This window comes from Armigeres subalbatus, chromosome 1 (genome assembly GCF_024139115.2).
Source record: "Armigeres subalbatus isolate Guangzhou_Male chromosome 1, GZ_Asu_2, whole genome shotgun sequence".
In the NCBI taxonomy this organism is placed as follows: domain Eukaryota; kingdom Metazoa; phylum Arthropoda; class Insecta; order Diptera; family Culicidae; genus Armigeres; species Armigeres subalbatus.
Genome location: NC_085139.1, coordinates 133,742,018 through 133,767,857, shown reverse-complemented (window position 1 = coordinate 133,767,857; position 25,840 = coordinate 133,742,018). Strand labels below are relative to the sequence as shown.

General features: G+C 39.9%; 1 protein-coding gene across 2 annotated transcripts in view; it reads right to left on the bottom strand.

The window, feature by feature from the left end:
* Positions 1 to 292: 292 nt before the first annotated feature.
* LOC134205140 (protein TRC8 homolog) overlaps positions 293 to 25,840 on the bottom strand; it is a 92,847-nt gene continuing 67,299 nt past the window's right edge. Inside the window, exons 1-8 of one of the 2 annotated variants that reach the window (XM_062680096.1) lie at positions 8,135 to 8,411; positions 7,380 to 8,069; positions 7,173 to 7,314; positions 3,691 to 3,865; positions 3,175 to 3,371; positions 1,122 to 1,295; positions 594 to 1,043; positions 293 to 444 (exon numbers count right to left, since the gene is read on the bottom strand). In XM_062680096.1, coding sequence (XP_062536080.1) covers positions 636 to 1,043; positions 1,122 to 1,295; positions 3,175 to 3,371; positions 3,691 to 3,865; positions 7,173 to 7,314; positions 7,380 to 8,069; positions 8,135 to 8,385 — 2,037 coding nt within the window. In that variant the 5' untranslated portion in view covers positions 8,386 to 8,411 and the 3' untranslated portion in view covers positions 293 to 444; positions 594 to 635. Of the gene's footprint in view, positions 1,044 to 1,121; positions 1,296 to 3,174; positions 3,372 to 3,690; positions 3,866 to 7,172; positions 7,315 to 7,379; positions 8,070 to 8,134; positions 8,412 to 25,840 lie in introns of those variants that run through there. The other variant, XM_062680097.1, reaches the window with a different exon arrangement.

Below are 25,840 nucleotides of genomic sequence, written 5' to 3'. Positions count from 1 at the left end.
CTGCAGCTACTGTTGCAATCGACCAGCAGCAGTTTTATCGATAAGTACATCAGTTTTAATTTTGTAGTCAAAAGATACATATTCAAACATCAGTTAGTAGAAATTTTGCGCTTTCCCACCCGTCAGGCAATTGAAATTTCCATCGTGAATGTCTAAAAATATAGTAAATAGTGTAGAAAACATGTTCATGTGTTGGCTTTTGAGACTGGGATAACAATTGTTTTTGTCAAAATAAGGAAACCCCATTCAAAGTCACATTTTCCAAAGGTTGATTGAATATAGGATACAGAAATGTGGAACTTGCTATGTTTATTTTTTATCAAAATCTAGCACAGTTGTGCTTGATTAAGTATATTGTCCGATGCCACGCCGTGTCACAAAATTATATGATTTTGATTATTCTCTCCTCCATTTGAACAACTGGTTTCGTTCTTTTTCAATTACCTAAGAAATGTGGATCCAGCAATTAGACTAAAATAACGTTTTAAATACGCCTCCACAAAAGGCAACGAAAAAAAAATGTACACATAGGACACGTATCCGAATAATGCTTTTCTAACGAAAACGGTAAGAAAACAAAGAAAACTACACACCTAGTTGTATACCTTACTGAGCCGATTGATTTCCGTTTTCTCTTACTCCAGTTCGTCCAGAAAATCTCTGTCTGGCGAGCGTGGCTGGTGCTGCTGTAGCTGGTGCTGTCGGATGATTTGTGAAATTGCAGCCGCGGTCACTGCTGCTGCTGCCGTATCAGACGATACACCACTCGCCGAAGAAGGAACTGGCGATGACACGGCGGACGACGATGACGAGGAAGCCGTCACCGATGCCGGATTTGGAATTCGGAAGCCACTCACTGTGAGCCCATGGTTCCGGCTGTGATTACTATTACTGCTGGCACTGCTGCTGTTGTTGGCAGAAGTAGCAATACTGCTAGTGGAGCTAGTGGCACTCGATGAAGCGTCAATTTGTGCGTTCAGCGTACCATTGGCCGATCCCAAAGAACCTGGTGCTGAATTGGAATTAGACATTTGATTGGGGCTCTGGAAAAAAAAATGAAAAATAAGAATTAAAGTTAGATAACGGAACCTTAAATAATCCGGCAGCTTTCGTCCACTTACCTGTTCATTTTCGTCTTCATTGGGTTGATCGCCGTTACATTCCCCATTCTTTCCATCTTGATTCATTATTATTTCATGGCATAATGGGCAGCGATCCTGAACATATAGCCATTTTCTCAGGCATACACCATGGAAGTAATGCTTACAACGGGTAATTTTGGCTGAGGTCATTTCCTGCAAAGTATTAAAAGAACCTTTAATTTTCTATCAGAATAGATTGTTTGACAAATTTTGAAAAGCCATTCCACGATAGGAAGCGACTCAAGAGATGACAACGTAAGCCACTTAGACCGTCTAGGGATCCAAGGCCTGGACAATGCTCGCGGAGTACCAACAAAAGTGTTGCGTACCATATATGGCATGGTGCAGATGGAAGACGGTGGACGGAAGATGTTGGGAAAAACTATCCATCGTTCACACCGCGAAAATCAGACGACTGCGGTGAGCAGGACACATTGCCAAAATATCGGACATTAACTCGGTGAAAATGGTTCTCGATAGCAATCCAACGGACGCAAGGTGCGTACCGAGCAAGGTGGATCGATTAAGTCGAATACGATTTGCGGACTCTACGAGGACTGCATGATTGGCGACGTGTAGCTAGAGATGGACAATCCGCTCAGGAGTTGTTCAGAGGATTCAATTCCTTACATTGAGCTGATGAACCGTGGATCCTTTAAAGAGCTCCAGCTTTGCAGCTCACCTAAAATTGATCGCATAATTGTCATAAAGTAAAACACGCGCCTAGAGAAACTCCCTCGAGCGTACGCACTCAGACTCAAGTACGCGCGCTGTTGTATTTTGTACAACACAAACGAAAATACCACGCTCGCGGTACACAACACAAGCGAGCTTGTATGAGCATTCCAGCCCAGTACCGCCAACGTGCTGGACCTTTATTATTTGTACCTCAAGCACCATCAAGTCAAGCGACAGCACCATCTAGCCAAGCAACAGAAAGCATTTCTGGTGCAGAAAGCAATAAGAAACATAATGTCTTTCATCGCAAAAAGAAATCTCATTGCTCAAATATTTTCCACGTGCGGCGTCTTCCCCTGACATGTGGCATCTCACTCGGATTCGACATTTTTTTCAAATGTTAAAATAGTATAGACAACCTTTTTTGTTTTGCAAATGACTTCTACACAATGTACAAAAATCCTTATTCGGAAAAATATATTTTTTTTAGAAAGGCGCGGCATCTCACCCGGATTTACTTTATACCATCCTAATGAATGAGTTATTATGGGAATGACATACAACTCATGAGAGGAGGAATGATTTTTCTTACATGATTATTAGGGTGGATCAAAAAACACTTTTTAAAATTTTTTGATGGGCCGCCCTTTTATTCGGTTCTATTTGATGCCCTGATGCTCTGAACAAAATTTCAGCCAAATCGGGCAACGTTTGGTCAGTGCTAAACTCGTTGGAAGTTTATATGGAAAAATATATGCAATAACATCCAAAAACAGTGATTTGCAGTTGGCCGGCACAATTTACTAGCAAGAACGAGAGCAAGAACCATGATACTCATTCAGTTCTTGTAGAATTTAATACAGAATGCTGAAAACCGCGAGAAGATCAGAGTTTATTACGTGAAGATATTAGGATTTTACTGGAGTGTTGTAGGGGTGAATTCATTTCTTCTCAAAGGTAAAAGAAACGAAATTTGCTCAAACCCCACTTCAGCGAAATGCTAATAACTTAGCCGGGGAAACTCTAATCTTCTCGTGGTTTTCTGCAAAACATTCTATATTAAATTCTTCGAGATCTTAATGAGTATCATATTTCTTCATCGTAAGTTGTGCAGTCCAACTGCAAATCACTATTTTTAAATGTTTCTGCATACGTTGTTGCATATAAACTTCCAACGAGTTTAGCACCGCCCAAACGTTGACCGATTTGGCTGAAATTTTGTCCAGTGCATCAGGGCATCAAATAGAACTGAATAATAGAGCGGCCCATCAAAAAAATTGAAAAAAGATTATCCCATACTAATTTGAGCCACCCTAAGGATTATTGTCAGATTTTTTAAATGATATTCACTCACCTGATAACATATTGCACAAACATCATCGAAGGAGCGCAACTGCAGCGGTGTCGCTTCCGGAAGCGAACTTATTTTGTGCACCGCCGTGCGCCGCTTCATAAACACAGCCCAGCCGGCACGTGCCTCACACCAGATGTTGAAGTACGCGTGGATGCACATCATCAGCGCTCGGATGGCTCCGCCTACAGGAATGGTAGCTAAGTGTCAAGTCGCCATATTGTTTGTATGTTTTTTTTTGTTGTACAATTTCGATTTGAAAGTCATAATATTGTTTTCCGAAATTTGATAATTGAGTGATAGAGGGATGACAGGATGTTGGAAGAACAAAAATAAATCTTTTGAAAACAATTAAGCCAAAACATAAAAATACACAAAATTACATAAAATAATGCATTTATTGTAGGAAAGGAACATACATAAAACAATGGGAAAGTGATTAGTAACGAGGGTGAGCGGGAAGAATGTCAGATCACAACAATAACAATCCATATCATACAACAGAGTATAGCAACATACCTGATTCGAATATAAGAATCCATGCTCCATTGAAGAAGAGGAAAATTCCGAAGCAAAATTCAACTGAATTACCAAAAGCACGGATGTAGTATACGTAATCATCGAGTTTTTCCCAGAATGTCTGTCTTCTAGCGTCCAACAGGAACAATGTGTACGTAGCCAGGCTAACTAAAACCTAAAAAAATAACAAAAAATGTTGTAGAATATGGAGCAAGATATCCACCGTGTAATAAATATACGTTTGGCATGATGGGCTTCTATAGTAGAGACCAAGGTTGGCTTCAACCATTTAGTAATTTGAGTTCCATCATTTAGTAGTTTGTCAATAACTCATTTCAGATTGATAAAGAAAATTATTTTGAGCTTTTTTAGTGGAATGTCTCTACTTGTCATAAGACAAGTTAATAATATCCCATTCAAATCCACTACCTACTTGATTGTAACTGAAGACGGCCTTACTATAAAGGTAGACTGATGTTGGTTTATCGGAACTACTTCTAACGGCGTTGCAGTCTTGGATAATCAAAACGAATGTTTTAGATTTTTCCCTACGTTTCGACTCTATTTCGAGTCTTCTTCACGGGTAGAATTCTACGAAATCGTTTGTCGTTTAAAGGTACGTATTCTGTTGGTGTCAATTTTTAAATTGTACATCGGATATAAAACAAAGGAAACAAAGCGATTTTTGTAACAGTTAATTTCACTTAGTTGCTCACTTGATTCTAACTAAACTGAATCAAGTGATGGGCCAAACACAATTGGTACGTTTGCGTGCGTTTTGACAGTTTTTCCATGGGAAAACTGTCAAAACGCACGCAAACGTATCAATTGTGTTTGGCCCATGAGCAACTAAGTGAAATTAACTGTCACAAAAATCGCTTCGATTCACTTATCCGATGTAAAATTTAAAACGACAAACGATTTCGTAGAATTCTCCCCTTGAAGAAAACTCGAAATAGAGTCGAAGCGTTGGGAAAAATCTAAAACATTCGTTTTGATTATCCAAGACTGCAACGCCGTAAGAAGTAGTTCCGATATAAAGGTAGAAATATGTAGGTATCTGTAAAGATACAATTGGGACCTTCATTTTTTCCTATACGGGTGTGCCACTGCAACTAGTTATTAGATCTATTGCAGCGTTACACGCCAGTGGTCTCCAAGCAAGGAGCAGGGGAATAATCTGTTGGTAACAGACTGTCGAAAAGAGACAATTTAGTATTAAAAAATAACAAAAAGTGTTCACAGAAAACTAAAATAAGTATAAGATTGACGGCTCTGTAAAGCTGGATACGGCCGTGAGCCTTAAAATAAACAAGTTGAAAAAAAGTTATGTGTTAACTAAGTGCATTGTAAATCGTAAGCACAGCTGAGTTTGGGATTGGTGGAGTTTTGGAAAAGTATAACAGTGTTTGCTACAATCATTAGCATATCTCATGACTAGTTCAAACAATTATTGTTGTAGGCAGAGGCGCATCCACGTTTCGAGTCGTGCGTAGGACAAATAGGAAATGCCAATTTGGGAAACAGTTCTGGAAAAAGAATTCCTAGCCTCTTCAAGATAAGCTTCCAAGCCTCGTAAATGGAGGCTTCCGAGCCTCTTGAAGGAAGGATTCCAAGCCTCTTAAAGGGAGGCTTCCAAGCCTGTTAAAGGGAGGCCTCCGAGCCTCTTTGCAGCCGGCTTTCGAGCCCTGAAAAGGGGACTTCAGAGCCTCTTAATAAGAGGCTTCTGATCCTCTTGAGAAAAGGCTTCCGAGCCTCTTGAAGGGAGGCTTCAGAGTCTCTTGAAAGCGGATTTCGAGCCTCTTTAAAGGCTTCTAAGTATCTTGAAAGTACGTTTCTAAGCTACTGAAGAACCTCTTGAAAGTAGTCTCCAAGCTTTTTGAAAAAGGCTCCCGAGCCTCTTGAAGGGGGCTTCCCAGTCTCTTGAGAGGAGGCTTCCGAGAAGCGTAGAGCGATTCTTCTAATTCTCTTGCAACGAAGCAACTGTACTTTTCGAAAAAAAAAACATCCATGCCTCTCAAATGGAGACTTTCGTACCATCAGACTCTAGATTTTAGTTCAGAAGCGAATAGATTGATTGCATTGAAGTTTTTTTTATTTAAATTTGTTCATTCAACGTTTTGTCCTTTTGATCTTTTTATCGCCCTTTATACACTGTGCTCGTTTTGGAGGGCAGGATTCAATAGGCTTTGATTTACTAATCGTCATGCATATTATGTACAAGACTTGAAATAAAAAAATCACAATTATCAAACTTTATCAATTTAAGTTTGATTGGAATTGTAATACAGTCAACTCTCTACATCACGATGTTCTATTTCTCGATGTCTCTCCCTATGTCGATGGTTTTATGGGTCCCTTCAATCTACATACATTTGGGCTTTCTACATCTCGCAAACTTCTCTATCTCGATATCTTCTGGTCATATTTTGTTCAGGATTCTCACTTCCTATGTCGATATATTCGAATTTCTAGACTACTAGACCAGTTTTTGACAATAACAAACACAACAAAAACAAGAGATGACATTTGTTTTATTATCGTTTTTCATTGCAACGAGCTTTTATCGATCTACTACCTCTTTCAATTTTCCTTCCTCTCCTTATATCGATGGTCCCTTCATTATCGAGATGTGGAGATGCGACTGTAGAGCCGCCACTACTCATTCTTGTCCGAGGTACCCCCTGGGGCCAGCGAAGGTACCCCCAGGGGTACATATACCCCAGGTTGAGAACCGCTAGTATAGATAACCGAGACTTTCAACCCGAGGCTGGCTCGTCTCGAAGAATCTGTTTTCGGAGCTAAGAACCCTTTAAGAGCGGTCTTCGGTATGTTTCTGGTTCCTCAGATTTCAATAGACCTTTTGAGGTTTGAAGAAGACTTTTTCCGTGGGCTTTGAATTATCCATTCAATCGTGCTTAATCATAAAGTCTAAAATATTTAATTAATCGCATTTGCAGATTTCAGCAACTTCTATTTCACCTCTGTAAAACATAGACATCTTTGAGCGCTTTAGGAATTTTAAAGTGCCTGAAGTCCTAAACAACAATCAATCAGTAGTCTGCCATCCAATGACTTCATATGTTCTTACCAGAATCATGGGTAGGACAATGCTTTGACTGTCCCACCCAGGAAAATTCATGCGTAGGACATGTCCTACCTGTCCCACCCACTCCCGGCGCCGCTGGTTGTAGGTATGACTAGTTCTACAATTGCAACTTGAAGCAACTTTTATGATTTATAATGACGACATTTGACCTCATATAAAAATGGGGTTTTGAAATATTGTGTAGCCGTTTAGGTTGTGAATGACCAAACATTGATATTGAATCAATGGTTTTCAACTCATTCATAATAGGCGAGAAACAAATAGTTAATTGGTTTCATGCATTGCTTCTTACGCTTTAACGATTAGGGTAACCTTCTTGTCCCTCTCACATTACTCTAATTTACATGTTATATTGAATATAATTAAAGTTTACCTTTACAATAACTTCAACTGAAAAAGCTGTCACAGCCAAAAGCCACGTCGAAGGAGAATGGCGAGTCCAGAGGATGCTGAGTAGACCAACAGGAGTTAACAGCAAAAATGCGCATACCATCAAAGCTCGAGCATGTCGTTTTCTGAAATAGAAATTAATAAAAATTGTACCAATATCTAATAAAAACCTATTTAATATTCCACTTACCGCGATGGGTTCCTTGCAGCACTCAGCGACATAAGTATGGGCGCAACAATATTGTGCAGAAAATGCAGCAACGCCGTAATCAACAGGCACAAGTTTCTACACAAACGTATAAACCGTTTGTCCGGCGATAGCGAAGTGAGACCCGTTTGCAACGCTAGAATGTAGAACAGGATCGCGGATACAGTTCCTATGGATTTGTCCTCGTCGTAGTCCTCCGACATAAGGAACAACTGGAAAGCTTTTCCAATATAATGGCATATCAGTGAAATGATGCTCGTCATTCCCAGCACAGCGGTCAAAGTTTCACAACCACCGACGAGTAAGCTTTGGACAGTTGCAGCAAATCTTAGTGGCACGTCTGAGTTCGCTAGCAAGCTAATCAACTGCTCGGATAGCCGGATAGTCCAAAATGCTCTCAGAACACATGGCACATTCAGCCGCTGCCACTCGTTTTCAATAAGGGCCGAGAGGCCAAAATTGCTGGCAAAGTTCCGAGCGTGCTGGTAGCCATTTATGATAGTTTTGACCACATCGAACGACGAACTCCAAAGTGCGATTTTTGACAACACTAAAGGCAGGATTGCGGCAAACGCAGGGGAATGTTTCAGCACTACCATGGGCAGCGGCAACATTGCCAGGAATAATGGCATCAGGAAGCTAAATGGTAGCGCTTTCTGAATAAGTTTGTATCTGAAAACAAAAAGTTGGAGATATAACTTGAGAATTATAATGCTGGGTACAGTTGGAATACACACTTTGGCCCAAGGTGGATGTATGCGAAAATAACCCCCATCAGCCACTGAGCCAGCAGATGGGGTAGTATGGAAAGAGCGACGCCTCCCGGATCTAACAGCCGTTCCATGTTGAGTGATAGGATATCTTCGAGTAGGCTCGGTCCATCCGATATTACCGATAGGGCCGAGACATTGCTCCAGTAGGACAGAAAGATGAGACCCACTGATATTATGTACATATATACTATGACTAGGTGACGAGTCCACAGCATGAATACGCATGCAGCGCTGATGCAGCCTGAAATAATAAGAACAGACATTAGATATGACATCACACAGTTTACACTGGAGTTAATTTAACGCGAGAGATACGTTCCGCGTAAGAACCGCCTCCCCTAGTCTAGTGGTGAAATGCAAGATCATGCTAAAGACGACAGGGTTCGATTTGCGATCCTATCTAGGAAATATTCAGGTTGAACATTTTCTTGACTTCCCTGGGCATAAGAGTAACATCGTGTTAGCCTCATGATCTACGAATGCAAAACATGGTACAGCAACCGTTCGCTAACTGGGCTAAAACACCAGCCCAGTTAACGAACGCCGCTTTTTAACTGGGCTGACGAGGGAATTCGCGATGCATTGTTGTAATCGTATTTTACATGAAGCTTAAAAAATATACCATTCAGAGTCCCCTCGTCACCGAGTCTTTGTTGTTGTTTTTTGACGGATAACTGCTTTTTAACTGGGCTTTGGCCCAGTTAACAAACGCCCAATTAAAAAACAGTCCAGTTAAAACGCGCCCAGTTAGCGAACTGTTGCTGTAATTTGAGTCAGAAACCTCGCAGTTCATAACTGTGGAAGTGCTTAAGGCCGAAAGCTCCTCAACGGCGGGTCCCAACATCAACGTCAACAAGATCAAATCGTTGAATGTAATCACAAACAACCCCTCCAACTTTACCCGTGATGAACTTTTGTTAAATTAAAAATCACGTAAATAAAGCAAAAACTTTACGATAGCCAGGCAAGCAGTGGAGAAGGTCGAAAACTTTCAATATCTTGGCAGCCAGTTAGTCTTGGACGGTGGAACCAAGATATAGGAGCACGGATCAAGAAGGCTAGGGCTGCTTTTGCGAGTTAACGAAATGTATGGGTTCAATCATTCTACAAACAAAGGCGTTTGATATTGAGGCGTTTCATTTCTACTCCGTTTATGATAAGTTTTTCGAGTGAAACTTGTGAGAATAATATTAAATTATAGCTCATTCCATTGCTATTTTCCCCATCTAACCGCGGATAGTGCTCAAATTTAATTTGAAGTCGCACAGTGAACATTTTGCAAATAATATCCTGCTCGGTTGGTTTGCCATCGTCTAGCTCTTTAGTTTGTTTTGCTTTTTCTGCTTTGTTCGACGTGCGGGTGCAACATGACTAGAAACAGCAAGTGTGATGCGGACCATTGTTTTGGTTCCTCCGGCTCTCGCAGTCAAAAAATAATTCGCGACTGTCCCGGTGCTTGTTGGCTGTGTTCCTTCTGTCGTTTGCCTGAGAATCGCTCGCAATCAGCCTCGGATTCTATGGATCTACTTCTACAGCGATCGACTTCCAACCTAAAACTTACCGGTGCTGTTATGGATACGTTGCAAAGTTTCTGTCGAATGTATTCGCATTCGCTATCTAGGCCAAGCTGCTGCCACCAGCTCCAACTCGAATCTCGTGACCGGAATATCAGTAAAAACCCGTTTCCGGATCGTACACTCGACGAGCAACCTCTCAATCTAACAAACCTGTTCGACTCCATCATTGCCGATAATAATTGCAAACGACCCCGGACGAGTAGTGTTTCCAGATCATCTTTCCGGCAACCGGATAAATTAACGAAAGTTGATGTTCCAGTAACCAAAACTATTGCAACAAACACTATAGTTTCCACAATTTCAGACGACATCGATAACAATCTGCCACCGCCTTCATCAACTGCATCGTTAATCAACTCCCAAGTCAACTGTTCGATAAATCAACGTCCACACGCTGCCGTTGTCGACACCGTAGCTGCTGCTGTTGCTGATGCTGTTGCTGTTAATACTATTGACTCTGCTACTGCTGCCAATAATCAAGCCATGCTAATCGAGAATCAACGTCATAATATTCCTGCTGCTCACACCAATACGCTTCCTCACCACGCCACCTTGCCACTCACTCAAGCCAACATAACCAATGCACCCTACGCTCAACGTGTTCGAGAACCTGCTGTTTCCAAGTTTCCAAGCAATCAACCTTCCGCTGCTCATCATTATCAATCAACCGCTCACCGCCTTGCCAACAACGCAACCAACTATACCATTGCTTCGAATAACACCAACATCGCTGGCCTCGTCGATGGGTCACAATATTTCAACTCGTACTATCAACAACGCTCGAATATTTCTCAACCGCCATCCAACATTGAATCCACCATAAGTATACCTAGTGTGCAAGTTTACTCTAAACAAAGTGTTAATCACACCCAGCAGTATAGCGAAATACCAGCGGTAAACGGTAACAACCCTGTGCAAACTCACAACACCCCGGGTAGTAATAGATATAACTTAGGAATCACTGTTCTTTCCGATAGGGTAATAAGGCAGCCTAATCCTTTACCACTAAACCGTACCACTACTATTCACACAAATGCAAAACCCACTATTGCTGTCGCTCGTCCTGTTATTAAGGACAAGTGGTTCTACGTCACTCGATTTATGCCACACGAATCGGAAGAAAATGTCATCGCGTACGTCTCAACTCAGGCCAACTGCGATCCCAATCACATATATTGTCAGAAACTTGCTCGCCAGGACACAAATATGAGACCTCTTTCATTCCTTTCTTTTAAGTTGAATGTTCCTGAAAACATAGAAAACATCATTCTTGCAGATGGTGTATCCATCGCCCCTTTTTTAGACCGCAAACCGAGCACCTTCAAACAAGTTCGACCAGAGTATCAAACCACTTCGTTTCCCTCTCCGGCTGCGACCCATGGCATCCGTTCACGTGGCCCTCCTCGATTAATGTACCCTCGATATCGACAACCAACCCCATCAGCCCAAACACCTGTCTTGCAGTTAGCACCAAACATGTATCAGCACACACCAACGCAAACACAACCTCCCAGAGTTACCCTAGTTTAAACAATGAACTTTCACTTTATTATCAAAATGTTGGTGGTATTAATTCGCGAGTAAGTGATTATGCCCTTGCTTGTTCCTGTGAAACCTACGACCTCTACATATTCACAGAAAGCTGGCTTAATGATAATACTAATTCAAAGCAAATATTTGGCAATTCATACACCGTTTTCCGACAAGATCGCTCGTTTAACAATAGCAGTAAACAATCTGGTGGCGGCGTTCTCTCTTAGCTGCGCGATCTAAATACAAGGCACATCTTCATTCTCCACCTAACTGTTCTGGCGTTGAGCAATTGTGGGTTTCACTTGCTCTCCGCTATTACACACTGTTCATCTGTGTCATTATATTCCACCCGATCGGCTGAACGATACATCCATCTTTAATCAACACATCGACTCGCTTGATTGGATAACTGCTAAAATGGGGCATCGTAACAAGATTTTAATCATCGGTGACTTCAACTTCAGCGGCATTAACTGAATTTCTAGCAACGCATCGTTTCTCTATACTGAGCTATCACATTCATCGATGAATTCTTTCGTCACCAGGCTGCTTGACTGCTATAGTACTGCTGGCTTAATTCAACTGTGAGGTATTTGTAATGAAAACCGTCGTATGTTGGATCTCTGCTTTGTCAGCGAAGAAATAGGCGGGCGCAGCCAAGTTCTTTGTGGTCCTTCTCCTCTGGTTAAGATAAGTCGTCATCATCCAGCGCTCAGCGAATGTCAGCCATACGTCTTTGAAGATTTCGCTGAAACTCTGACCTACGTCTATTGGAAGACTGATTTTGACGGGATGAACCGCTTCTTGTCTCGTGTCCAATGGAACGAAATACTCGACGACTCTGATGCTAATGCTGCTGCGATGACTTTGTCAAATGTATTGGCTTATGCCATCGATCAGTTCACTCCCAAAAGAGTACATCGTACCCCGACATACCCTCCATGGTCTAATCGACACCTCAAACGTTTGAATGCGACTAAGCGATCGGCTTTCAAGAAATACTCGAAGTTTTGAACAAATTTGCTAAAATCGCATTACACCTATCTAAATATTCGCTACAAACAGTTGAACAAATCCCTTTTTAGTTCTTACCGCTAACGCATCCAGTGCAGCCTAAAAAACAATCCTAAACGGTTCTGGAATTACGTGAACGAACAAAAACGCGAATCTGGTCTGCCCTCCTCTATGACGCTCGGTGTTGCAGAGGCTTCTTCCATAAAGGACATCTGTGAACTTTTCCGCATGCAGTTCAGCAGTGTTTTCACCAACGAGACTCTTAATGATCAACAAGTATCTGCTGCAACACAAAATGTGCCCACCTTATCTACTGTTGGAACTCACCCTCCCATTGATTCTGAGACTGTATTGAATGCTTGTACGAAACTAAAACTCTCATCGAATCCCGGACCAGATGGAATTCCGTCCTCAATTTTAAAGAAGTGCTCAACTGCTCTATCTCTACCATTGGCCGTCATTTTCAATACATCTTTACGATCCGGAGTTTTTCCAGATGTTTGGAAGTGCTCCTACATTTTTCCAGTCTACAAAAAAGGCGACAAACGCGAAGTTTCAAAGTACCGTGGAATCGCTTCTCTCTGCGCAATGGCTAAACTACTCGAGATTATTGTCCTCGCATTCTTAACACACAGCTGCAGTAATTATATAACTGAAACTCAACATGGGTTCATCCCTAAAGGTCTACCACCACAAACCTCGTGTCGTACGTTTCGTTTAGTAAGCTCGTTCTCTGCAGAATCTGACTCCAAGTTGACGCTGTATACACTGATCTATCAGCTGCCTTTGATAAAATCAATCATCAGATTGCAGTGTTCAAACTGCAGCGACTTGGATTTCATGGAAACATCTTAAATTGGCTCAATTCCTATCTAGTTGGTCGCAAAATGTCTGTCAAAATAGGAAACAATATTTCTACATCTTTCAATGTTACATCAGGTGTTCCTCAAGGAAGCCATCTCGGGCCATATCTTTTCCTTTTATATTTAAACGACGTGAATTTCTCTATCAAAAACTTTAAAAGTTTCGTATGCAGATGATTTTAAACTCTATCATGTAATTCGTACTGAAACTGATGCTTTGTACTTGCAATCTCAGCTCAACGCGTTTGCCGAATGGTGTGTTACAAATCGGATGGTTTTGAATGCCTCTAAGTGCTCTGTTATTAGTTTTGCTCGCAAGCAATCAATTATTAATTTCGATTACAAAATCTTTGACACAACCTTACGGAAGGACAAAACCGGGAAAGACTTAGGGAGTAATGCTTGACTGTAAGCTCTCATTCAAGGACCAAATAGCGTATGTTTCTTCAAAAGCGTCTTAAAATCTTGGATTTCTATTTCGAGTTACTAAAAACTTTACAAATGTGCACTGTTTGAAAGCTTTATATTGCTCTATAGTTAGACCAATATTGGAATTCGCAGCCGTAGTGTGGTCCCCATACTATCAAAATGGCATCCAACGCATTGAGTCTATCCAGCGTAAGTTTGTTCGTTTTGCTCTTCGTCTCTTGCCTTGGAACGATCCTCAGAACCTCCCAAGATACGAGGATCGTTGCAAACTCATAGGACTTGAACCGCTGTATCTGCGGCGTGATGTCGCAAAGGCTTCATATTTGTATCTGACCTTTTGCTCTCAAACGTTGACTGTTGTAGTTTACTCCGTCTTATAAATATTGATATTCGTCGTCGTGATCTTCGTTCCCACAATTTTATTCGTCTCCCCATGTCCCGTACAAATTATGGCCAAAATGAACCAATCAGTAGTATGTGTAGAACTTTCAATCGTTGTTATAGTGTATTCGATTTCAATTTGTCTCGTTCCACACTGAAGAAAAGCTATAGTAGATATTTGTCCAATTCTATGTAAGTTGAGCCTTTTGTTCTGTTAGACGTAGTAATAATGTATTAAGATTGTATTGTAAAATCTAGTGTTTGTCATCAATTGTTAGTTTTAAGGTTATCATGTATGTATCATTTGGTTGTGAACTGTTGATATAAAAAAAATAGAGGTTTTATGCCTACGGGAGAAGGAGCGTAATATTGCCTAAACTCCACTCCCGCCGGCTTTTCCCTCTCAATAAAAGATAAAAAAAAGATAAAAAGAATCTAATCAGATTAGTCAACGCACCAAATTTCGAATATTCAACTCAAACGTAAAATCTGTGTTGTTATACGCCAGTGAGACTCAGCAGAGATTACGCAGAAACTGCAAGTGTTTATCAACCGATGTCTACGTTTTATAATTCGGGCCTGGTGGCCTCATAATTGGTTCTCGAATGCTGAGCTCCATCGACGATGCCATCAAAAACCGATATCGACAGATATTCGAGAGCGTAAAAGGAGGTGGGTCGGCCACACTTTACGAAAGAGCGGGGACGAAATCTGCAAGCAAGCGATGGACTGGAATCCAGCAGGACGTCGCAGAGACAGACCTAGGGGCTAGTGGCAGCGTAGCTTCAACAAGGAAATAAAGCAGCGGTTCTCAACCTGGGGTACATGTACCCCTGGGGGTACCTTGGCTGGTCTCTGGGGGTACCTGAGACAAAAATGCGTAATGGCGGACGTTGTAATAAAATTGCAAAGAATACTAATGTTAGGAACTTTTTTCGAATACGCTTAACGACTCTATTTTTTCAGCTTATTCCGTTGCCCAATACAACGGCATCGATACTTTCTGTTGAACATATTTATGGGTGCATGACGTTAGGCATCTATACATTAAGCACCTTTCTTTGCATAAACAAAGTGGGATTCATGTCCATGCGGTGAGCTACTTCAGTCGAATTTTGGAATCAGTCTTAACTTAACATAGTACATAAGTACAGTTGCACATAACAAGTACCGTCGAGCGCGGCTTTTTTTAGAATCGGGGGTTACTTTGGACATTTTGAAACAAGAATCACAACGTAAATTACTATCAAACTGCTATTATCACCATTCGGGTGTTTTGTTGATAGTTGGATGGCAACTTTCTGTTTTAAATTTTTAGAATCCAAAAATCAATTTTTAGAATCCAAAGAAACCCCCAGAGTTAAAAGAAGTCCCGCACGACGCTGGCTTGACTAATTCATAATTTTTACTTCATAATTGGCAAGAACTAGTTCTCCTCAGTGAAGTTTGGGACAAACCGGGCACTAATTTTGACATACTATTAAAGAGGAGTTCAACTTATGTTCTCTTAAAAATGAGAGTCCTGGAGTTCATAGAGACCATGCGCTAATTACGTAAAGGTTTGTCATTTTCATACTAAACAAGTAGAGTTACAAAAAAACGAAAAATTCGTTACGTAATTAGTGTACCGCACAATAGATACCCGAGGTAAAAAGTCTATGGTTGTGACCCATTTCTATTAAAAAGAAGGCATGATCTAACGTTTTTCGTCTCTTAAATTAAACAGCGGAGATTGAGATTGAGCCCAGGCACACTCGTATGAGAAGCAGGCATACTTACTCAACCACCAGAACGCCGACATTTTCAAACCATTTGAAGCTATTATTTCATAGCTTCAGTATCAGATTACTGCTACATCGGTTTGTGAATGACAAATAATATGAACAATCGAAATACCTACATATTTGACTTCTATAGGCATGAAAAATGACTAGCAAAATCCGGGTCTCCTCTTGAATCCAGTCACATTCAGCGTGATCTGCTTTGTAGCAATTCATTGTTCCGCTGATTTATAGAATGTTCAAGATGCACGATGCAGTATTATTATCTTAGATATCAATTAAAAGCCCAAGTAACTTAATTTTTCAGTGGCGTCGCGTAACCTCACTTTTTACCTGTGCACTGACCCAAAAAGTAAAATTTTTGATATTTTGACAGCCCAGATGGAAAATAAAATTATCAGAGTAGTTTATACTAATCAAAATCTAGTTATTCTTGGCATTTCCGCACACTTATTCCTTAAATTTAAACTCAGTGCACAGGTAGATTGAGGTTAGGGAAACGCCACTGATTTTTAAATGATCCATAAAAAAATCCATAATGGTTATTACATGCGATGTTTCAAAGCCAATCTATTATTTCGGCTTACATATATTTTGAGGCTAACACGTTGAATTGAAACTCTTATGCCTAGGAACTTCCTAACCCAGATCGTAAATTGAACCCAGCCGACTTCGCCGTAGTCTTGCAGCGAAAGACTAACACTTTCAGGAACTATTGATGCAAGATCGACTGTAACTTTTATATTTAACATTACGGATACGCAGTCTTTTTTTGTTGATCGCAACGTGGGTAAGGGGTACTTCAAGAAATGCAAAGGTCTGAAGGGGTACCACTCATGAAAAAGGTTGAGAACCGCTGAAATAAAGGAAAGCGACAGGAATATGATCTGGGCCCAGGTCAGCCCCCTAGGGGTGCTCAGGATACATCAGAGTGCGCAACCCTAGTAACATTTTAGTTTTATGATGGTTTTATAACACTCTTGGAGAGTAAACTATGGTCTTCAAGAGTGTTATAAAACTTAAAATGTTATTTGGGAAGTAATCCTCTTTCGCATATGCGAAGCAGACACGTTCAGGTTTAGGTTCAAGTTCTAAAATGTGGCGCATTAGTACAACCCGTTCGATGCGCTGCGAGAACGCGGTTAGATTTTGGACGAATAACGGGTGACCACTAAAAAGCGGAAATGGAAAGAATGGCTTGTGTCTCTAAACTTAGATTAATGAATAATAGCATATGGTCAGTGGTCCGCCGTGCGGCGTAGATTAATCTTGCAGGTATCACATGACCGTTGGACGGTGGCCATTTCCGGATGATGCTTCTGATCCTATTGATGAGTTGCTTCGAGTCTTTGGCGCTTGGTCTATTTAAAATCCTTTAACAGTTTTCGAATCATTTTCACGTTCAAAATTGTCCACCGTGTACCTACTTTTCCCACGATCTTTTTTCGCTTAAAACGATTGTACGATGCGGTTTGTAACAACTATGTTTGAGTAAAAGTGTGTAGGCGAAATTTTTTTTTAATATTCTAAGGATTCATTTACATAAGGAAATATTTCTCTGAAAGCATTAATGTTCTCATAGAAAAGTATTGATGAATTTAGGTTCCCGTTTTTTAGTGACCACCCGTTAGCGAGAGTTTAAAACTTTAAATGCATCTCAATTTGAAACCTTTTAGGAACAAAAGAGATCGATAGGCTGTCCTTTCTATTTAAATTGTTTTTTCCTAATATTTGGTTAAGTTGTACAAGAAAAGGTTGCAATATTAGAATAAATGCACAACTTTTACTTAAAGCCACTTAGCTTGATGCATATTTTTTGGTGGGTGGTGGAGCAGATGTATTAACCTTCCGCAACTCGCTTCAACTTTCATAACACGAGAACTCGCGTGTTGTAAAAAGTACAACAGTCCTAAAATCCGTTATAATGGCGCCAATTCAAAGAATATTGACGTGATTTTTTCGGGAAAATATTCAAGGGGACTTATACTCTCATTGAAGACATTTTTTAAGTCCAATGGATCTTCTGCTGGTCCTCCGGAAAATCCGGAACCAACGGAGCACCGGTGAAAATAGTCCATCTTCTCAATAAATGTTCTCAGAAAAGCGTAAAAACGTTCTCAGAAACGTAAAAATTGAAAGGGATTTCGAAAATTTCTTCAGTGGAAGCTAGATAGCAAATGTGAGCATGTTTTGAGACACTAATAGATCACTTGTATGCATGTATGTGCGCGTATGTGTACAAATTCTGAAATTTACTACCATAAAAATCTCGCTCATTTTTAAGGTATTGAACATGTTTAGTTTTACAAAATTAGGCATCCATAAGGCAAAATATATATTATTATTGAACGCTATTGAGTTTCGTTCAGATCAATGACTGATTAAGTTAGTTCGGGATCAATGAATCGCCTGCTTTGAGCGTGCTTACAGCGGCACACGAGGAGTTAACTTTCTGAAATCAGTATGGCGAAAAACATCTAAGGTTCGATTTCTCAAAATTAAGCAACTTCATCGAAAAAATATTTGGTAGGCGTAGTAGCGGACACCATCCTTCATTACCGGTACCAAATAGTTTTTCATGAAAAGTTCCTAATTTTGAGAAAAGCCGCGTTAGATGTCTTTCGCCATACAAATTTCTGGCGGTTAACTCTTGCTGGCTATTTGGGCATATACGATAGCGCCTGCATGTGGAAGCGGCGGGTAGAAAATCAGCCACTGCCAATAATTCATTAATATCGAGGTCTCCGGAAATAACGAGTACAATATATGCAACCAGCGTTACGATAGTTACTAACCATGTCACAATAGTTATTCAATCCGACGAGCGTTATAGATATTGCTAAAAATGAACTACTCATTGAGTCGAATCTGACTCATTTTCATTAAAAACAGGACAACTCAAAATTTGAGTAAAGATACTACTTCAATAAAATGATGATTTCGCGAAAGTTAAGCTTGGCCTTCCACCAATTTTTAATACGACAGATGCGAATCAAGATTTATCAATCTATCTAAGTGCATTTTACGACAAACAGACTCCTAGTTTAAGTGCAATCATCATTTTATTGAAGTAGTATCTTTTACTCAAATTTTGAGTTGTCCCGTTTTTAATGAAAATGAGTCGGATTCGACTCAATTTTGAGTAGTTCATTTTTAGCGTGTAGGCAGCATGAAGTACAGTGCGTTATCATTCGTTGAGTTGTCACTAAACCCATGACATCCGCCTTTGGGTAGGCAATTATTTAGTCATTATCACGGTAAATCGCCAGCATTGTTAGAAAAAGTACCTAATATTAGGTACTTTTCACTCAAATCGGAGGTTCAGTGTGGGAACCCAAAATTAAGTATATTTTTCTTGAAACTAAGTTAAATTCACTTAATATTAAGTAAAATATGTATAAAGTAACCAAAAGTTAGGTAAATTTCACTCAACTTTTGTAAACATGAGATTACTCAACGTTGGGTTCCCACACTTTAATGCCCTTGTTGAGTGGTTTTGCTCTTCATTTTATGACAACAAAGGGAAGAGGGACGGAGTCCGGGCCTTCTATAAAAGTTTGTTTTGGAGCGATCATATAGCCTTTTACCGTATACTTAGTATATGAGAAAGGCAAAAAGTACCTAAAATTAGGTACTTTTTTCTAACCGTGTGGGAAGCTGAGTAGTTTTATCTCGTTTTAAATACTGGAGTCTGGAAAAAAATTCCTTATAACTAAGGAAGGGTCAAAATCTCACTGTAGGTGGATAAATCTGGGTTTTTTATAAGAATTCTAAAAACTCTGAAAAATCTAAATCCATCTAGAATCCCATGCGGCCCCATGATTCATGGAAAAAATTGATTTAGAATTCTTCCTCTGAGCGGCGCTAGTGTACATGAACATACCAGTTTGGTTCGATATCTCGGGATCTATGGGATTTAGGAAATTTCCGTCTTCTACAAAGTTGTTCAAGGATTGGAAACTAATATGTTGAGAAACTGTTTAGTTCAGAATTCAGCCGTAAGGTGGCGTTAGTGTATATGAGTTAATAGCTTGGTTAGATATCTCGGGATCTGTGGGAATTAGAAAGTTACCATCGTCTATAAAGTTGTTCGACAATTGGAATCCAATATGTTGAGAAGCTAATTAGTTTGAAATTCATCCGCAAGGTGGCGCTACTGTATATGAGAGATCAGTTTGGTTTGATATCTTAGGATCTATTGGTTTTGGAAAGTTGCCATTTCATATACAGTTGTTCGAGCATTGAAAACCTATCTGTAGGGCTGAATCGATACAAGTAAATACGAGTAAATACTCGATACTTTTTATTCGATACTAAGGATTTTTGGTATCGATACTTTGATAACCGATACCAAGTAAGTATCGAATTGAAGTACTTGAATCAATTGAGTACCTCATTCAAAATCTAGTAATCATAAATATAATACAAAAAGACTCGTATTTTTCCGTAATAATCTCTTGATTTTTTAATCGTTAGTCAAGTTGAAAACCGAAATGAACTATCAAATTTCTCGGATAATTGTTGAACCTAACTTCGCTAGTAGTGCGCTAGTCTAATTAGGCCCTAATTAGGCTAGCGCACCACTAGCGAAGTTAGGTTCAACGTACGGATTGCGAGAAAAATCCAACTTCGATAGTTCCGTATTCCGGTTTTCAACTTAATCGAGTATATATTTAAAAGGAATGAATGATACCAAGTACTTTTTTTCCTTTATTTATGTGAATTTTGATATTTGAATCAGTTCTTCACTTATATCAAGTATTATCCATGTCCGACATTCATTTTTCCTGCTCAATAACAGATTGTGAAAACTGCTATATATTATTATTGAAACTCACAAAAGTGAACTTATTTTTATATTTTAGATTTAGTATGCTTCACTTGAAATTGAGAAGCGTTCATAAAATTTTAATCAATTTAATCTCAGCTTAGCATTAATATTTGAAGTCATGTTGCAAAAGTCCCATTAAGGAAGCACCAAAGATATTCGCATCTTAGGAACATAAATAAAAAAGATGAATCTGTCGATTCTCCCTATATAAATTCCATGCTTGTTGAGCTCCCATTTCCACTTAAACGGATCTAGCTGAATTTTTTACAGTGGCTTCTGGGAGCAAAAAACTTCATTTTCGATGAGTAACGTCTCGCAAAAATGATTTTGAACTTTTCCATGTAAATGTGGTTCACCTTACTTTCGGGGTTTTCGATGAAAAAATAGTAATGAAAAGTGCTTAGTATTCCGCACAACATAAATTATGGATGAATATTTGACAGTGATAAAATTTTACTTCAAAAATATGAGTACTCATATGATACGAGTAGGTATCGATACTTTTCATTCGATATTTAGTGGTATCGATACTTTTGTACGATACTACTTGGAAGTAAAAGTATCGATACTTTCGTGGATCGGTATTACTTCGTTCAGTTACGTATTGCTATTGACGGCTCTGTAAAGCTGGATACTGCCGTGGCCAAAAAATAAACAAGTTGAAAAAAGTTATGTGTTAACTAAGTGCATTGTAAATCGTAAGCACAGCTAGTTTGGGATTGGTGGAGTTTGGAAAGTATAACGTGTTTGCTACAATCATTAGCATATCTCCGATAGTTCAAACAATTATTTTGTAGGCAGAGCGCATCCACGTTTCGAGTCGTGCGTAGGACAAATAGGAAATGCCAATTTGGAAAACAGTTCTGGAAAAGAATTCGTAGCCTCTTCAAGATAAGCTTCGCCTCGTGAATGGAGATTCGAGCCTCTTGAAGGAAGGATTCCAGCCTCTTAAAGGGAGGCTTCCAAGCCTGTTAAAGGAGGCCTCCGAGCCTCTTTGCAGCCGGCTTTCGAGCCCTGAAAGGGGACTTCAGAGCCTCTTAATAAGAGGCTTCTGATCCTCTTGAGAAAACTTCGAGCCTCTTGAAGGAGGCTTCAGAGTCTCTTGAAAGCGGATTTCAGAGCCTCTTTAAAGGCTTCTAAGTATCTTGAAAGTACGTTTCTAAGCTACTGAAGAACCTTTGAAAGTAGTCTCAAGCTTTTGAAAAGGCTCCGAGCCTTTAGGGGCTTCCCAGTCTCTTGAGAGGCTTCGAGAAGCGTAGAGCGATTCTTCTAATTCTCTTGCAGCAACTGCTCTTTCGAAAAAAACATCCATGCCTCTCAAATGGAGACTTTCGTACCATCAGACTCTAGATTTTAGTTCAGAAGCGAATAGATTGATTGCATTGAAGTTTTTTATTTAAATTTGTTCATTCAACGTTTTGTCCTTTTGATCTTTTTATCGCCCTTTATACACTGTGCTCGTTTTGGAGGCAGGATTCAATGGCTTTGATTTACTAATCGTCATGCATATTATGTACAAGACTTGAAATAAAAAATCACATTATCACTTTATCAATTTAAGTTTGATTGGAATTGTAATACAGTCAACTCTCTACATCACGATGTTCTATTTCTCGATGTCTCTGCCTATAGGGCACTGCACGGACTACTTTGTCTCTTTCTCGCTGCAAAGAAATATGAAAACAACAAGGCCAGTAAACGTCAAAGTTTATGAGGAACGAAAAAGAAAGGGATGTTTCCGTGCAGTGCCCTATGTCGATGGTTTTATGGGTCCCTTCAATCTACATTAGACTGGCCCAGGAAACAAACAGTTGTCTGACTCCACGGGGCACCCCCCAGGATTGTGCCTTTGGTGAGAAAATAAATCTCTGAAAATTTCATCAATCGCTTGTTGCATAAGCTGGCGCATTGATTTGAAATTTGTATGGGATTTCACCAAATGTATAGGAATATACACTCATCACTTTTCGATCGGAAATTGGTCCTGATTGCTCGATTGACCTCTATTAAAAACGGCGTTGGTATGCTACAGAACATTTCAAGAACATTGTATGATTGAATGAACTTTATATGGTTTTGGCTGACGATTCGATCAATAAATCCAAAAATACACAATTTAGCTCCTAATAAATCAGCGAATACTATATAAAGTTCATTCAATCATCATACATGATTCTGTGAAATTGTTCTTAGCATACCAACTGCCGTTTTACAATTCTGAGGTCAATCAAGCAATAAGAACCAATTTCAGATCGAAAGAGTGATGGAGTGTATTTTCCTATACATTTTGGCTAAATGCCCATACAAACTTCAAATCAAACGCGCCAGCTTATGCAGCAAGCGATTGAGCTGAAATTTCAGAGGATTTTCTCACCCAAACAATAGGAGATCGTCAGTTGCATTCTACCAAAAATCCTGAGGCCCTTTCAAAACATGTTAACAACAGCCACTACACCTGATGGTATAATTGCAATATTTCCATTATCAGACGACAAGTGGTGTTCCTGCGTGTTTGTATTAATGTAATATTGCATATACACTAGTGACATCTGCTGTTCGATATCGTAAGCTTCAATGTTCCTTCCACACAAAGAGGTGGAGAACAGTCTGCAGAAATTGAAAGTATACAGCTAAATTTAGTATGGAAGTACAATGAAATCTTTTTATTGTTTAGAACTGCAAAACAAGTCGTGGGTACAAAAAAAATGTTGCTTTTTGACCTAGCTTTCATATTGATGCGATGCGTAGTTGATGAGAACGGATGATTTGTCCATACAAGGAAATTCATTTTACTTTAAATGTTGTGGCGCCATCTCGTTCAAACAGCACCTTTGTCTTTGCCCTATTCTGGGGGGTGCCCCGTGGAATTCGACAACATTTTTTCTCCCCATACTAAGCTGGGCCAGTCTAATCTACATACATTTGGGCTTTCTACATCTCGCAAACTTCTCTATCTCGATATCTTCTGGTCATATTTTGTTCAGGATTCTCCTTCCTATGTCGATATATTCAATTTCTAGACTACTAGACCAGTTTTGACAATAACAAACACAACAAAACAAGAGATGACATTTGTTTTATTATCGTTTTCATTAACGAGCTTTTTCGATCTACCTCTTTCAATTTTCCTTCCTCTCATATCGATGGTCCCTTCATTATCGAGATGTGGAGATGCGACTGTAGAGCCGCCACTACTCATTCTTGTCGAGGTACCCCTGGGGCCAGCAGGTACCCCAGGGTACATATACCCCAGTTGAGAACCGCTAGTATAGATAACGAGACTTTCAACCGAGGCTGGCTCGTCTCGAAGAATCTGTTTCGAGCTAGAACCCTTTAAGAGCGGTCTTCGGTATGTTTCTGTTCCTCAGATTTCATAGACCTTTTGAGGTTTGAAGAAGACTTTTCCGTGGGCTTTAATTATCCATTCAATCGTGCTTAATCATAAAGTCTAAAATATTTAATTAATCGCATTTGCAGATTTCAGCAACTTCTATTTCACCTCTGTAAAACATAGACATCTTTGAGCGCTTTAGGAATTTTAAAGTGCCTGAAGTCCTAAACAACAATCAATCAGTAGTCTATTGCTTTAGGATACCAAAAACATCTATGATTATTGTTTGGACTTGTTTTGAAATATTTTGTAGCCGTTTAGGTTGTGAATGACCAAACATTGATATTGAATCAATGGTTTTCAACTCATTCATAATAGGCGAGAAACAAATAGTTAATTGGTTTCATCATTGCTTCTTACGCTTTAACGATTAGGCTAACCTCTTCCCTCTCACATTACTCTAATTTATATTATATTGAATATAATTAAGTTTACCTTTACAATAACTTCACTAAAAAGCTGTCCAGCCAAAAGCCATTCGAAGGAGAATGACGAGTCCAGAGGATGCTGAGTAGACCAACAGGAGTTAACAGCAAAATGCGCATACCTCAAAGCTAGCATGTCGTTTTCTGAAATTGAAATTAATAAAAATTGTACCAACAACTTATAAAACCATTTAATATTCCACTTACGCGATGGGTTCCTTGCAGCACTCAGCGACATAAGTATGGGCGCAACAATATTGTGCAGAAAATGCAGCAACGCCGTAATCAACGGCACAGTTTCTACACAAACGTATAAACCGTTTGTCCGGCGATGGAAGTGAGACCGTTTGCAACGCTAGAATGTAGAACAGGATCGCGGATACAGTTCCTATGGATTTGTCCTCATCGTGTCTTCCGACATAAGGAACAACTGGAAAGCTTTTCCAATTGGCATATCAGTGAAATGATGCTCGTCATTCCCAGCACAGCGGTCAACGTTTCACAACCACCGACGAGTAAGCTTTGGACGTTGCAGCAAATCTTAGTGGCACGTCTGAGTTCGCTCAAGCTAATCAACTGCTCTGATACCGGATAGTCCAAAATGCTCTCAGAACACATGGCACATTCAGCCGCTGCCACTCGTTTTCAATAAGCGCCGAGAGGCCAAATGCTGCAAAGTTCCGAGCGTGCTGTAGCCATTTATGATGTTTTGACCACATCAACGACGAACTCCAAAGTGCGATTTTGACAACACTAAAGGCAGGATTGCGGCAAACGCAGGGAATGTTTCAGCACTACCATGGGCAGCAACAATTGCCAGGAATAATGGCATCAGGAAGCTAAATGGTAGCGCTTTCGAATAAGTTTGTATGAAAAAAGTTGGAGATAATTGAGAATTATAATGCGGTACAGTTAGAATACACACTTTGGCCCAAGGTGGATGTATGCGAAAATAACCCCATCAGCCACTGAGCCAGCAGATGGGGTAGTATGGAAAGAGCGACGCCTCCCGGATCTAACAGCCGTTCCATGTTGAGTGATAGGATATCTCAGTAGGCTCGGACCATCCGATATTACCGATAGGGCAGACATTGCTCCAGTAGGACAGAAAGATGAGACCCACTGATATTATGTACATATATACTATGACTAGGTGACGAGTCCACAGCATGAATACGCATGCAGCGCTGATGCAGCCTGAAATAATAAGAACAGACATTAGATATGACATCACACAGTTTACACTGGAGTTAATTTAACGTGAGAGATATGTTCCGTGTAAGAACCGCCTTCCCTAGCATAGTGGTGAAATGCAAGACCATGCTACAGACGACAGGGTTTGATTTCCGATCCGATCTAGGAAATATTTGGGTTGGAAATTTTCTTGACTTCCCTGGGCATAAGGTATCATCGTGTTAGGCTCATGATCTACGAATGCAAAACAT